The sequence below is a fragment of the Lytechinus variegatus genome, chromosome 14, assembly GCF_018143015.1.
Source record: "Lytechinus variegatus isolate NC3 chromosome 14, Lvar_3.0, whole genome shotgun sequence".
In the NCBI taxonomy this organism is placed as follows: Eukaryota; Metazoa; Echinodermata; class Echinoidea; order Temnopleuroida; family Toxopneustidae; genus Lytechinus; species Lytechinus variegatus.
Genome location: NC_054753.1, coordinates 12580458 through 12596819, shown reverse-complemented (window position 1 = coordinate 12596819; position 16362 = coordinate 12580458). Strand labels below are relative to the sequence as shown.

The 16362-nt window shown below is 36.9% G+C and overlaps 1 protein-coding gene across 1 annotated transcript; it reads left to right on the top strand.

Annotated features, from left to right (window-relative positions):
• Positions 1 to 1270: 1270 nt before the first annotated feature.
• On the top strand, positions 1271 to 13655 carry LOC121427328 (solute carrier family 25 member 36-A-like). The gene is made up of 7 exons (XM_041623670.1): positions 1271 to 1528; positions 2408 to 2590; positions 3129 to 3206; positions 9761 to 9861; positions 10283 to 10349; positions 10738 to 11006; positions 11444 to 13655. Exons 1-7 carry the CDS (start codon positions 1461 to 1463, stop codon positions 11638 to 11640), a joined length of 963 nt encoding a protein of 320 aa, XP_041479604.1. The 5' UTR covers positions 1271 to 1460; the 3' UTR covers positions 11641 to 13655.
• Positions 13656 to 16362: the final 2707 nt, after the last annotated feature.

Genomic DNA, 16362 nt, shown 5'->3' with positions numbered 1-16362 from the left:
CATTTGTGAAAATAAAAGAAAGAAAATACAAGAGAGAGACTAGGAGAGTAAAATGAAACGTGGAAAAGTTGAAATTGGATTTTCTGTGAGATTAATAAATGCTTAGTATACCCAGTTGTGTGTCCGGACAGGTTGTGTGTCCGGACGATCAATTTTAGAATGTCATTTGGAAAAATTACAAGCGAAGTTACATAAATTTTTAGTACGAAATGTTAGGAAATATTATAAAGAATATAATAGTAGATGATTGCAACTATTGAATCCATATTTTTAGTGTAATCCAAAGACAAATAAGAAGGCTTCAAAAATATAAAGTGCCGGACACCCGACCCCCCATCCTACTTCACAACTAATGAACTTTTTTTTATCACAATGTTTATAATATACCGTAATCATTTCCCGAAAGCACGCCATGTATTCACTCCGAACATTTTTTTGGGGGAGGCATGCTCTTTACCTTTCCACCAATAAAAGTTAGCAATCATTGCCACACCCTTGACACACCCCCTCCCACACCCCCTCCCACACCCCAGCCCAGTCACTCCCTCGACGCACCCCCGGAGACTACCCGGACCACCCGACAGGCACCCTTGGAAACATACACATTCACAGGATGGTTTCCCAAGTCATCCCCATGTCGGATGAAATTTAATATTTTGAGTCCATGTGACTGTCAAGAAAAAGTTTTGGAATCCACGTTGAAAAAAAATCATAAAAAATAACCAACTAAACAAACTTTTTAAAATGGAACCGACCAACAAACAACAGCCTGTTGATCGTTGAACAGGGTCAAGGACCAAGCTAAAATTAAGATCACGTGTAAGCGCATCCCTTGGTAATTAGCCATCACTGTCAATTAATTTGTTTATAAAACACGACCCTCAAAACAGACAAGTAAAACATCTCAGCTCTACATCAGTAATTTTTTTTGCGATTGAGAGCTAGAGCGATTTCTTCGCGCTCGTAGTCGAAGTCTTCAACGACTTTACTCATTCATGTTTGTAAACAAATCATGAATGACCCGTCCTACTTAATTCAACCGCGAACATGAAGGAAAAGTTCACTACCTCGACATAGCTGAAGCATTGCTTTGACCAATCAGATGCCCGTGCCCGCGTGATCGCAGCTAACCTTGTGCATGTAGCTGACGATTGTCCAATCAGCGCGACGGAATTTTTCCCCCACGTGCTTGTGTGAACTTTTTGTGAAGATCAAAACATCCATTGAGCTAATACAATATCTGTATGTAATTTTACAACACACTCATGCATGGCACTTGTACACGCAAATACTTTTTAGGACTAATATTACGAAATTAGTGTTACGGTAATCATTCGAACTGTCTTTACCACTGTAAAAATATTCTGCACAGACATCAGACGTCTTTATCGGGAATAGACTGGAGTTGATCTGTAGGAGAAAACTGGAGGAATACGGTACTTATCGGAAAGTTGGATCTTATGCCTGAAACTGAAACGATGCATCGACCAACCATTTCTCCACACATGACTCATGTAGTCGCAGGAGGGTGAGTATGGGGATTGAGGGCAGCGCTTTGCTGGAGGTCTGCGGGAGCCTGCCCGGGCGCGGGAAGGCTAGCTGGCCCGGTCAGCGCGGCTGCTTCATGCTCTAGCTGCTGTATGAACTTATGCTGAGGCTACGGCTTTCTTATGAATACAGCGGAACTCTAGTCTAAAGAAGGGTTGCAGGTTAGAGCCATATTTTATTTAAACTAAATCTAGTTGCTGCTTGTGCGCAAACGATTGATGGAAGAAATTGAAAAATAAGTGGAGATTAAATGAGATGATTGATGGTGCCGGTCCCTGGCCTGGGCATGCTGGCCTGGGGTACTACTAGTGCCTAGTGCTGATATCTGATGCTGTTGTTGAGTGTTGTGTTGATGGATGATGATGATGATGGTGGTGATGATGATGGTAATTATGATGATGGTGATGTCGATGATGATGTCGGTGGTGATGATGCCTGATGATGATGATGATGCTGGATAATGTTGGTATAAATAGGCTAGTTATAATGGTAATGATGTCTGATGATGTTGATGATGATGGGGATGATGGTAATGGTAATTGATGGTGATGAGGGATGATGATGGTGATGTCTGATGATGGTAATGATGATGGTGATCATGTCTTGATGATGGATGATGATGATGATGCTGCTGCTGATGGTGATGATGATGATGAGAAATATGTGCTTGATCATACCTAATCATGAAAGATCAAAGTGAAAATAGAAAGGAAATCACAGCTCAGCAGCATGCCGTGGTTTGAATCCCTTTAAATTAACATCATGCTGTATGAACTGTTCAAGATTAATGCGGTTTTAGTTATGACTTTCCCCCTTTTTTTGTACTTAGAAGTAATTCATATTTTTCTTTCTATTACAGGGTTGGTGGCACTGTTGGAGCTGTCATAACCTGCCCTCTAGAAATTGTGAAAACCAGATTGCAGTCCTCCACCACTGCGTTCAAACAGCTTCCCGTTAATGGCATATCTGTATCCACAGGAGGCAGCATTATTCACGTTGAAGATTGCGGAAGAAGAACAGCTAGCATAGTAAAATGTATCAAGTAAGTAAAAAATAGTCTAGACTTGACATTGAATCACATTTTATGAATTCAGTTATTGCAATGCAGTCATTGTATCTTGTAATCTAGTCATATAACAAATGGATACTGCATTTATTCTTTTGAAAGTGTTATCAACACATTTAACTCTTCGCTCTGTGCTTTTTGAAATAAAGATAGAGAGGACAGCTGGATAATTTACAATGGTACTGTGGCCAAGTTTGAGTCGTCAAACTTTGTTAGTAGTAGGTAAATTAGTCCTTGTTTCAAAATTTTGTCTTTGGTAAAGTTTATAACTTACATGTAGTTGACTTTACCAGAATGTGATTTAAACAACAATACAAAAGCAATGATACAAATTCTATGTTTGATATGATTATATTATGCAATTTAATAATTTCTTTGTTTCAAGTGTCAACAAGAGTTAAGAGAATCAAGCCAGTAATCTTGAAAGTATGAAAGTAGCTTGAACACACTTGGATTTGAAACTTTGATTAATCTGGTTTTATCATTGTTCTCCCTTGGCAATCTTTTATTGCAGACAAATAATCGAAGCAGAAGGAGCAACAGCATTATTCAAAGGCCTTGGACCAACTCTTGTCGGTGTCGCCCCATCCAGGTAGGCATGCTCAACATTAATTTGTCCTGGGTCTAAAATCATGATAACCACAAGAAATTGAAGTCATACATGGTAATTACAACTACAAGGGCAGCATAATTGCTCCTTGTTTATTCATATTTATGGATGTTAGCATCCAGGCCTGTGAAACCATGTATGTAGTATTAAAGGTCACGCAATACGCACATATATTGCAATATGATGCAATGTTAATCATCATTTCATTCCCTGCACAATAAATGTCCAATCAAATTATACTGTTATGACGCAAATATACGTTTTTTTTTTCCTGTAGATGCTTGCCTTGTAAAAGTTTGCTTCACAAAGATATCCAAACTTGAAGATAGGGTTCTTTTGAGATTATCATGTGGGTCAGAGATTGTACTCTCAGTTGAGAAATTAGCAAATTATTTCCACCATGGTTAAGTTTTTATTTGATCTGTTATGGTCTAGGGCCTAATAGCAAATTTATTCATGATTTCTGCCTTTAATAGCAGTTTGTCTCGAAATCTATAAAAAAATAAAAATGGAAACTCCATGAAATATTCTGCATATTCACATGGTTCGATCTGATTACAAAGCTTAACTTTCATGTACATGTACAAATAAAAATTGATCAATGAAGAACTTATGGTAAACAATATTTCATAAAGCCAATATACATGTACTGTTAGCTCTTCAAGAGAACCCTGTGTTATTTAGATTTCAAAGTGCACCAGCTCATGAAAATCATTTTGAAAGTGCATTTACATGTATTTTCTTGGATAAGGTGGAATGAAAATTTAGAGACCAGGTCATGTACACTGTAGACAGTGTACAATGAAAGGAAATGCTTGTCAGTGACCCAGCTATTATTTGTCACATGTTTGGAAAAGATAAACTGAGTGTTACAATTATGAAACTCATGTAGTTAGGTCGTGGTATTGGTCGATGGATGTGGAAGTTAAATTTCCCCTCCCTCTTTGCTTTTGGAAGAGCTTGCTATGTTAAAGTTGGACCAAATCCAACTAGAGTTTCAGGGCCCCTGCCACAATATGAAAGGTGAAAAATCTGTCCTACATCTGATAACATTTGCCAATGTCCCAGGCCATGTATACAAGGATACATGTACATATATAACGTAGTAAGGCTGACCCACAGAGCATTAGATGATGCCATTCTGCAGTTTCTACCCACAAATTTGCTTTAAGCCAATCCGAGGCATGGATTTCAAGAGCCTATTACAGTTTGTTAAATTCCTCAACAAATCACTGTGTGAAATACTACATTGATTTTCATTTTTTTTCCGTGATGGTTGATAGGTCAGTCATATCCCTCCTCTTGAAAGGTATTTATAGTTCAAAATACCTCCTGTGCAGTTGTGTTTATGATTGTTACCTTATTGAAGGAGACTTTTAAGGCAGTGTTCAATTGACAACTTGCTCTCAAGGGATATTTTTCAATCTTTAAAAAGGCCTTTCAAAATCCTGAACACTGAATAGACTAGTTTTATAAGGGATTTCCTCAAACCATGGGTATTGAAAATTAGTGGAACGCAATAGAGATCTCAATTATTCTATCAGTAGGCTACTCCACATTGGGCTTTAAAAGGGAGATGCGAACGAAAACATTCATTTTTTAATGTGTTTTATTGAATAAAAAAACAAATGAAAATATATCAATGATTTTAACAATAATAATAATAACAACAGAGATAAAACCTGACACTGCAATGTATACTAAAAAGCAGCTTATATCCATGTACAGATATACAAATACATATTGAAACCTAATATGATGACAGTCATCTTTAACTCTTGTAAACTTCTATAGTTTAAAACGTAACATGATATTGTTCTACAGACCATGAACGAACACATTCTTAGAGTAACTGTGTTTGTTTGTGTCTTGATTTGTGATTCGTGCTTGTGATTCCAGTGTTGGAAAAAATCAAGTGAATGCACCCTCCAATCCAGGTCTGCATTTTGAGCTTCTTGATCTTTGACCTTGCACAAAGTCCAACTCCTATCAGTATCCTGTGAGCTCTACTCTTGTTACAAGCTGCTTGCTCAATAGGTGGTTTCAAACCGCCTCGATCACAAGAATCCCCGTTAAATTACGAGAACTTTTTTAGGCTGAAAAATACCCGTTAATTATTCCTGCATTCACACCGCCCTGAAACATACCCTTCGGGATAAGTTCCTGAAGTTACGAGCATGCGCAGTATGGTCTGATAAGCAGGCAAGGCGCGAGATTCAAAATCACTAGCCCAGCAGCCACCCACAGCTCCCGCGCCCAACGACGACCAACGGCACTCTGGGCTAAAAGTTCCCGTAATTTGCTTTCACATCGCCAAAATACCTGCGACCTTGGATAAATCCCCGAGAAAGCTCTCGTAATTTCGCCAAGTACCTACTATTTAGCGGGTATTTTCTTTCAGGGAGATTACGCGTAGTTTGCTTTCACATTACCAAAATACCTGGTATTTTCTGATCGGGGTAAATTTCCCGATCAGAGAATACCTGGAACTGGCGAACTTCGAGGCAGTCTGAAACCGCCTAATGATTGTACAAGCTTTTAAGTTTCATATTTACTTTCTAAAACATGGATACAATGTAATGGCTTTGTTTTGCTTTGGTAGTTCTGGTAGGCGGTAATAGTATTGTTTTTAAGTTAATGTAAAATTTAAAAATCAGAGGGAGATCCATTTGTCATCCAATTGTCTGTGGACAACCTTAAACTCATTATAAAAGCCTTGCTACATGCTCAGACTTTTATTATTTTAATATGATTTATTTTCTATTGTTGGATGAAAAGTACATTCTCAGCAGGAGTGAAGAGCAAATTTGGGCTGTATATATTTTCTTTGTGCAAACAGTTGGACTTGTGCTTAGGCCTAAATCTTCCATAACATTATTGACCATGATTCAATTTCTTGGCTTTGTTTATCTTCTTACTTAGATAAGATTGAATGTGATGTTATTAGCCATTGTGTTCAAGGTAGTACTGGTCCACATTGATTATCAGCAATCTGAAAAGACATTCTAGGGCTGGGCAAAGATTTCTAAGCCATGTTTAATTCCCTGGCCAAGATGAAGGAAATGCAAATCTTACATTTACGTGCAATGTAGAGTCAGAAATAGCTTTTTGGATATCAGAGGGAATCTCTATGGTAATGTCTCATTCAAGGCAGGAACTTGCCAATAATGAATGTCCGCCTGTTTAGCCTCTATTCATTCACCCCTCCCTCCATTTGGCAAATTATGTCTGTTTATATTAGTCTGTGTCGGAACTGCCCTGGCCTAAACTGTGTAGACAGTTTTGCAAGAAATATTTGCTAAATGCAGTTAATTTTTCAATATGATCTGCAGACTTATAATCAATTAGTTAATCAATTAAACCAGAGAAAATCAGTTTGTTTTGGTGTAAACAAATCAGGAAATGTATTCAAATGTAACAATTATCACTACATGTATTCTTTTGGACCTAATTGTGTTTGTTTTGCAATAGGCCTACCCCTTTACATGAAATGGTTGTTATCTTGTCCCATTTTGTAAAACTAAAAATAAACCATTGTTATGTCTTGTTGCCATTGACCCTTTCTTTCCCAAAGTGATTAGCCCTGTACATGTACTTCAGAATTTGTTTACTTGATACCAGGTTCAGGGCATTTCAGCTTTTATTATCCGCTGACCCAGCTAGCCACTGACCTGTAGTAATATAAAGCCTGTGTATCACAACTTGTGTGCGTGCTACTATGATGAATAGGAATACAAGTTTTTTGTTGTTATTGGGCCTATTGGATTATCTGGCTTTACCAGTTAATTTTCAGGTCAAAGAAAATATTTGTTATTTGACACATAAACAGCTCTTGATTTTTATATTTTCCATTTCTGTGTCCTTTTTTTGGCCTTACCATAATTTTTCAGGGAAAAAACCCCCAAAACTGTCTTTACAGTATTTGACACGTAACAAGCTTATTCTTATGATTCATAGTTATTTTACAATGCGATTCAGTTATTTTCCAACTTTGGATGGCATCGACTCACATGCCTTTCCTTTATTAAACATGTAAGGACGAGTCAAGAATACAATGCAAATCCGTGGTACATGCAATGAAGGTGAACATGTACACTAAAATAGTGTCCATGTATTGCACAGAAGTCCATTGTATGTTTTACATGTACGTTAATTTAGCTGAAGTTGGCAAGAATTTTGTTTTGCTTATCGTCTTGTACATTGCACCTACTGAGTGAAGCAGGAAAGAAAATTTCCTTGCTAGCTCATAAATAACTGGATTTGACCTCTATTGTGTGTTGGTATCATAAGTGTCCATAAATAAATCCAAGGCTTGTATTTACACTGTACAATGGATCCATAATTTGTGAAAAGGAATAAATACACCAATAGATGGTTCTCTGGAAGTAAAAAAGCCAAACTGGCATATAAATGTAATTCTTGTCTGAACTGGATCATTCTTGTTCTATAGTCCATGTAGGTCAGTGTGATATCTAAAGGAATAGTCTGGAAAAATAAAATTGAAGTTAAGTCTCCAAAATCGAGGTCGAATATTAGTTGTTAAAAATATCTGTCCCAACACTCCCCTTTTATCTCTAGCAGCATTATGCCAAGGATGTGTTGCTGCTTTGATTATAGGCCTGCATGAAATATTTTGTATAATTATATTCCCTTTCTGGCTCATTATTCTGCCATTATTTATATATACATTGTAACTGATCTGTTCATTATTTTCCATGCCATGACTCATGTAGGCCTAGGCCTTGTTCTAGCATGCATTGTGTCATGCACTGTATTCCATTACACAAAACTTTTGATTCACTCTCCTCTTTCTTGGTCCGGTCTCCCTTCTCTCTTGCTGCTTTCTCTTCATCCCCTCTCTTTGTGTATGTCAGCATCATTGTAATATTCCATCATGACTGTCATATATACATGTACTATAGTCATGTACTTCATGGAATGTACATCTGTACATGGAACCAAGGAAGCAGAGAGCATGGACCTACTAGCAAATGCTAGTAGGTCCATGCAGAGAGGGCCCTCTTTTTCCTCTATGGAGCAACATAAATGCACAGTGACAACATTGCTTGTTTCAAATGCACATGTATGTTCACATGTTTATGGACCTCATTCAGTTCACCCCCAAAACATTATGCAATTTTATCTGGTAATCCATGCAGGCCTACCCTCAAAATAGTTTTCTATTGATTGGCCAGTTTTTTAATCTGTGCACTCATGCAGAAAGCTTGGTTGAAAACCCATGGCATGCATACAGTGCATGAAGGGAATTCCAACTAGCACAGTTCCCTGTTGAAAACAATAAGGTTCTATGCGAGATGTGCGCTGGCTGGGCAGTGTCCCCAAGCTGTGTAGGTACATGAAAATCACCTTGCCAGCGTGTAGGCAGGCATGGGGTTTTCTTCCATTACGCATCATGACAAACGCTGTATGGGTGGGAGAGCTATCTATTGATACACACTTGCCAGCTCACACTTGTAATTAGTCTGCTGGCACAGACTCAAACTTGACACTTAACTTGACTCTACATGTATTTTAATGCAAAGAGCAGCATGTCTCTATAAAGGTATTTGGTTTTGAGTGCACATTCAGTATGTTTTTACTAGTCTGAGAGTTCAGACAATATTACATGTGGTTGTTGCTGATAAGGAGAGTGTGTCAGCAAACTGCAAACTATAGTGGTGGGGGGGGGGTGGCAGTTGCGACATTTGCAAGTAAATGATTAATTCTGATTATTACTGCCAGTCTGATAGCACTTAAGCCATTGATAACTTTAATATAAGTACATGTAATTTAAGTGTAAATTTTCTTTGACTTGTTTATCTCTGAAATCAAAGGATGTTTTTACACTGTGTAGACAAAGTCCAGTTTTTATTTGCACTTGTTTTTCCCATTTGAGGTTTCATTCCCAAACTTAATACAAGTATGGTTGAACTTTCCAAACTTTTGATAGAAAAATTTGATAAAAAAGTTGTTTTGTTTCAGAGTGAAATGAGAAAATCTTTTAATTGAGATCGTATGTTTCATGTGGGTTTGCAGTTTGCACCAATGCTGCAAGTTTTATTTTAAGTCATGTTAATTGCTCATGTCAAATATGGTTCCAATTGCCTTAAACCTTACCATGGTAAAATCTGTCAAAAGTGCTCAAAGGAGATGATGATAAGTAAAATTCTCTATGAGCAGATGCAAAGCATTGGATTAGGTTCCTATAATACACATTTAAGTGAGGGACACTAATTGAGCAAAATCATGCTTTCTTTTGTTTAAAACAGGTGGTCCTTTATGCAGGTGATTGCCATTTTAACAAGTTATACTTTATTATGGTACATATACCTTTCTATGAAAGGTTCACAAAATAACCTGTTTGCTGGGATCAGCATGCAAGTTTAACTGTAATTGCAAAATGACCGTGATAGACCATGAAAGTAAATCAATATCTGCTGCAGAATTGCATTCATCACATACAATGTATGCTCATCTATAGTCCACTTTGCATCATGAATAATGATTTCAATTCCTCTCATTGTATCTTCATGCAGAGCCATCTACTTTGGTGCTTACGCCAACACCAAGAGCTTCCTAAACTCCCACCTGACACCCGAGTCATCCATGGTACATCTCCTATCTGCTGGTTCGGCAGGTAAGAAAAAAAAAATAGCCAGCTAGTACGAGACAGAAAACATGCATGTACATGTAAACATTGAACATAAATGCCGGTTGTGGTAAAAGTATTGAAATGAGTTCAAGCAGAAACCAGGAAAATTTACACTAATGTATACATGCAGGTATGAATGAAAAAGATATGAGCCAAATGATACTGGAAGAAAATGTGCAATTGCCGAGAGTTTTTGAAGTTGCCAATTTGTATGAAGGGACAGTGATCACATTGCCATTTTAAGGTGTTGGTGATTATTTTTGCTTCGACAGTTTTGCCACCAAATGAAAGAATATGATGTGATGCAATTAGGCATAGTGAGTGAATTGATTATTCTTTCTTGTGCATTTTGTCAAGAATGGAAGAAGATGATTATTACAATTAATGCATTTTTTCTCTCTTACAGGTTTCATCTCATGCACATTAACAAATCCCATCTGGATGGTGAAAACAAGGATGCAATTAGATGAAAGGTACATATCTTTTTGTCATTCCCCATTGTGATGTCATCAACTAAAACCTCATGCTATAGGTTGCTGCTCAAGTAATAATGGACATTGAATAAAAAATTTAATTCTATTTAAAACCTGTCACTCAGTCACAACTTGATTTATGTGTAGGTCCTCACATCAATCTACAGTCTTTACAAGTAATTTCAAATATGCAATTGATTCAATATAATTATTGATTGGGAATATATAATTTTCGATTATTTATTGATTATCCCAAGAGTTTTCCAAATTGAAATGCTGAGGTACTCCACTTGTATTTTCAAGTTAATGTCTTACAATCCTATATATGTATCATAATTTGCAGATATTTCACATTTCTTGCAACATATTGTGTTTCTGTCTCTAACAGGAAGGGGCCAGCATATAACAACATGCTCAAGTGTGCAAGACATGTCTACCAATCAGAGGGTCTCCGAGGCTTCTACAGGGGCGTCACCGCCTCCTATGCCGGGCTTTCAGAAACCATGATCCACTTTGTCATCTATGAGAAGATCAAGCAGCTCATCCAGACTCAGAACTACAGTACTTCCAGTGACCGCAGACCCTGGGACTTTGTCTGTTTCATGGGAGCAGCCGCCACGTCCAAGACCATTGCCTCGACATTGGCCTATCCTCATGGTAAGCTTGATGTCTTTGATTGTGATGGTAGCCAGCATATCATATTACGTTTTTGTTGTGAAATTGTTACAGGGATTTATGGGTCATGGTGATTCAGCCACCCCCCCCCTCCCCTCTAAAAAGAATTGTCGGTTTTACATCAGAGCACTAGAAATGGAAGCTTGGCTAATGAATAGTTGACAAGATAGGAGTGATTGAAATGGTATTACAAAAAGAGATCATGTCTTAGAGAACCAATGTCATGTGTGCTTTGTATACTTTTGGCCATGAAAAACATAATTGATGCTTAGTGTTATAAAACAGATAGTATTCAGCACTTACATGTACAAGGTAGAAACAATGTGTTAAGTGCTATAAAAATGTTGCATATGCTGTACATGTAGTGTTTAACTAATATCCTTACTATCATCTTCTGCATTGGTATTATTTTGTTACAGAGGTTGCAAGGACAAGATTAAGGCAAGAAGGGGACAAGTACAGGACATTTTTCCAGACGTTAATGACAGTCTTCAAGGAAGAGAGATACAGAGGGCTGTATGGCGGTCTCGGCACACATCTCATCCGACAGATCCCCAACACTGCCATCATCATGGCCACTTACGAGTTTGTGGTATACCTTTTCAACCGATGTTGAGTGGATGTCTGCCGAACTATTGTGGAAAAAAAGGGTTCATGTGCAATAGAGGCCCTGAAGCTCTGCTCGGTTGTCTTCTGGTTTGGCTGTCGTTTTCTATGTGGAGGAAATGAACGCAGCTGGAAGCCGTTTGAATGGTTCTCCTGAGTTTTCTTTTTGGATGAAATGGACAAGGCTGGAGCCTTGATGATGGTTCAGAGTTTTCTATTTGGAGGAAATTACGAGGCAGTAACCGTTTGAATGAATGGAATACAGAAGATGAACAATGTCGAGTGGATTGTTCTGATTAAATGGAATGGCAAACCGCTGCTGCTTCAGGGATGTCAAGAATGTTTGTGGACTGCTTAAAGTTGTGAAAAGTGGAAGTCGAAAAAGTCTGGAACTTTTCAGCTGAACAATCTGTCTTGAGCCGGAAGGCATCTGGGAATCGATTGCAGATCAGTTTGATGGACCCTCAATTTATTCAAATCAGGATCTGGTCTTCAGTATTGCTTTTTACTTTGACAAATTTTGGACAGCATCAAGAGATACGTTTTGAAGCAAGTACTGAAATACAAGTCTTGTGTGTCTCTGATGTTGAGGACAGTCCCTACATGCATACCTCCCTATCATTTCAAAACTGTGGCTGATTCTACAAAGTATCAGTTTTTCAATCACCAACTTGGAAAAGTGATCATGTAAGAAAAGTATAGGATATGTGGACTGGAGATGTTTTGATAATCCTTTGTGTATGCCTTGATAAAATATATAAGAATACAAAATAAATATGGGCTTTGGATAAAGCTCTCCAAGTGCTTAAGGATTGTATATTGATTCGTCCAAACATGATATTGTACTGTTTCATATCAACAAATATATATATAAAGCATTTGCATGTTATACAAAGGTAACTCATTGCTTCATTCAAGCCTTCCATGTATATTTGTATGCTTGGTATATATATCTTGACAATACCAGTGTTTTTGTCAAATGATATTTGGGTGTTAAGGTTGTAAATTATGATTTTTTATGAAAATTTGAAATGAAATTTTGACCTCAGTTAACTGCTTCCTGAAACAGATTTAGAATTTTGAAATCATTAACCTTATTGATCGTAAACAGGAAATGTGTCATGGGCTTGGAATTTGTCACTACTCAAAACCAATCTTTTTTTTTCACCAGAATGTGGTCAATTTTATCATCAGTACTATATGACTGGAAACCAGTTCAACTTTTTATTACATCCAAGAATAAAATCAAATACATGTAAAGAGTGTACTTTGTAATCATTGAAATTGAAGGGATTAAACAAAGTGAAAGTTTGTTATCTTTTTTTCCTACTCAGTACAATAATAATTGTTTTATTTTTATGTTAGACTTCCTGAAATGACAGTATTGTATCATGTGATTATTGTAGTAGTAACCTCGTATTTACATGTAGACTTTTTATTTTAACATGCAGTACCGGGTATGTTATATAATTTTTTTTTTCAGTTCCATTTATTGATTATGGAAATCATGGTTATTTTTCTTGCTTTCTTTAATGTTTTTGTTTTTATGCCCCAAGAAATTGGTATAATTGCAGTATCTGTTCCTTTGTCAGGTGGGGCGGAGGGGGGAATTCAACCCCTAAACAAATACATGTAAATGGTAAATGTCTTCAATTATATTATATACCTGTGCTTAGTGTGCTTTGTATGGGTAATTACATTTTCCTGGCAGTTTTGAATGAGAACTGGTGGGAAGCGGTGCTTTTGATTTTCAAAAGTAGAAACTGTGTCATCTACTTGTTCATTATCAGAAAACTGTGCTGTTATGAGATATGTGTGTATGAGTTTAATTCTTTTGTATGTTACCAAAACATATTCTCAAGGATACTTGCAAGTCTGATATTTGGCATTTTCTAGATGGGGTCATATCTGCCTTTCCTAGTGATTGATCAAGAAGACTGCTTTCCCTGTTTTAATAAACTTCACATTGCTGATGTTTTTGTGGGAGAAAGATTGAAGTATGAATGAAAGAAACAAAATAGAGAATGAGGTGAAAAAAACCCCCACAAGTCCTGCACAGCTTCAAGCATTGTGGTTGTTCCAAGCAGCTAAATAGGAGATGAAAATTGCAAGGAGGGGACAAGTCTGCCAACTTCTTAGATTTCCCTCAGAGTTTCATAGTAGTTTTTGATAAAATTTAATCTTTGACTGCCTTAGAGCTCCCTTTTGGCTATGTTGTGAACATCAATCTGAAAATGTTAAAAAGAGAATTATGGAATGGCCCCTTTTGGTGAAACTTTTTTTTGTATGTGCATGAAGTAAATGTAGATTTACAGGCATGTTGTAATTAGTCTGACAACAATGGCCAGTTAATGTTCAGTATTAAGCTTATTCATGTGTTTTATCACTTTGATTTGTTTTCATACATGACAATTGACAGTACAATGTGATCATTACATACGTGTACATACATGACTTTCGTCAAGAGTTTCAATTTTCTACCTTTTTGCCCTTGTCATTATTGTGCATATATCCATATAAGATTTGTTTGCTGAGCTAAGACCCATTTACATGTATTTACTTAATGATATTGCCTTTAATGTATTTGTATACAAATATCAACATTGGAGGTATGTAAACAGCACCAGGAGATCATTGTGAAATGTACATGATGTACAAATGTATTCAATGTAAATTACAGTGTATATTCCAGGCATGTGTTTACAATGCCTTCATAATAATGGCAGGCCAAAGGTGACATTGCATTACAATTCTGCACAAAACCCTACTTATCATTTACAATGTTTTTGGCATGCATTGTTAAAGAATTTGTCTTCCTGGCTTTTATGAGTTCCTCACTGCCTACTGTTGGCCAACAACCCTGGTTCAACAATCAACATGATGAAATTGATCAGCTGATGTACATGTAGCTGAGGGTGGGGAGTATGTAGGGGGGGGTATCGTAAATGCAGGGTTAGCTGTTTCTGAATCATGTGACGTGGTGCGACATAGCTGGTAGGGCATCGGTATACACAACAACCTGTATCATTACATGCCTGAGAATGGCAGGGGTCATTTCTCTGCAATGCAAAGGTATGGTAACATGATTTATGCAGGCTAGTCTGGGGTCCGTTGCAGAAAGAGTTGCGTTTAAACGCAAGTCAAAAAATCAATCGCAAGTCCAAAATGCGCGCAGTTGATTGTTGAAAATCAAGTTGCGCATGATTTTTAGAGTTGCGATCGATTGCAACTCTTTCTGCAACGGGTCCATGTGTCAGTATCTGGTTTGATACTGACACATGGACTGATCTTTTATTCCAAAAGAAAAAAAAAGGAGAGAAATAAATTAAAGAAAAACAAATTAACAAATCAATCACAACTGTACTGTATCTGTGCTATACCAGCCATTTTCTGAAGTTATTATTTTTTTTTTCAGTTCTAAAACTTGCATGAATAAAGTACTTATGCGATAGATATTAAATTAAGTACATTGTTGACATGTGTAAAGTCTCATTTTAAGTGCCTTGAAAATTGACTTGAATGTTATTTTAATGAACCATATATGATATATGGGTCATATTAAGAGTTGAATGATGAGTAGGGGGATTGCATAACTCAATGGCCCTCGACTTCACTTTGCATGTGCATGCAGTTATTGTTTGACACACCTGCAAGAAATCAAGTGTTTGAGATCATTCAAAATCTTGCAATTGTCTGCAAATACTCTGGTTCTTAAATATGTGTTTTTGAAAGAAAATTATTGAGATTACCGTACATTTAACTCCACCCCCTCCTAAAATACTGATTTTTTTATGAAAGGATTTTTTTGTCAAACTTGTATTTTATTGATGATCAATGCAAATATTGTTTAATGATTAATGCAAGAAGTGTTTATTAATGATCAATGCAAGAATTTGTTCTGTGAGCTTCCATTAAATATTGCATTCTCAGCACTGTAAACTGGAGCTTGGTGGTTAATTGTAGAGTTGAATTTAGGCCGGATCACAATGATCGGTGACTCGGTATGTGCAATCAAGCATACAGATAAACTTACGATTGGAAAGGATCCTGGAGTTCTATAATGTTTTTTAATGAAATAAATAAACATTTAAAAAAAAGTGCTTTGATGGATGCTCTTGATTGGTCAAGATGTCCAAAGTTCAAACTCAAGCATATATTATATTTCAGTTAATTGTCTACTTACATGTTATGCTATGTAACTATGTATATTAATGATGACAAACAAGTTGTATATTTGTTATATTGACAGGTATGAAAACACTATTCATGAAAAATTATGTTTTTATGGCAATAAAAGGAATTATGATACATATGTTGAAATTGAAACATCCGTCTGAGAGTTTGTCTATTGTGCTTTCTGCTTCTTCTATGCAAGGGGCATTAGAAATAGTGTGATTTTGTCACATGATAAAAGTAGTGGTTGGAACTAGAATGAAAAAACAAACATTGATTTTGAGATGGTGAAGTTCAAGTAGAGGTGAATGTGATAAAAAGAGTGGGGGAGGGTTTGAGATATACACGCAGAGGGAAAGGGCGATTTTGGCGAGAGAGATGGAGAGGGTGGGAGGGGCAGATCAGAGGCAAGAAGAAATGAAAAGAGAATTGGAACAAAAATGCAGTGAGGAGGGGGGTGGGGTAAAACATTCGGCAATCATTGAAAAGTATAGCTAGATATGCCTCATTCCATTAACAATGATATTAATTATCTATCACATTTGCATATTACGTATTT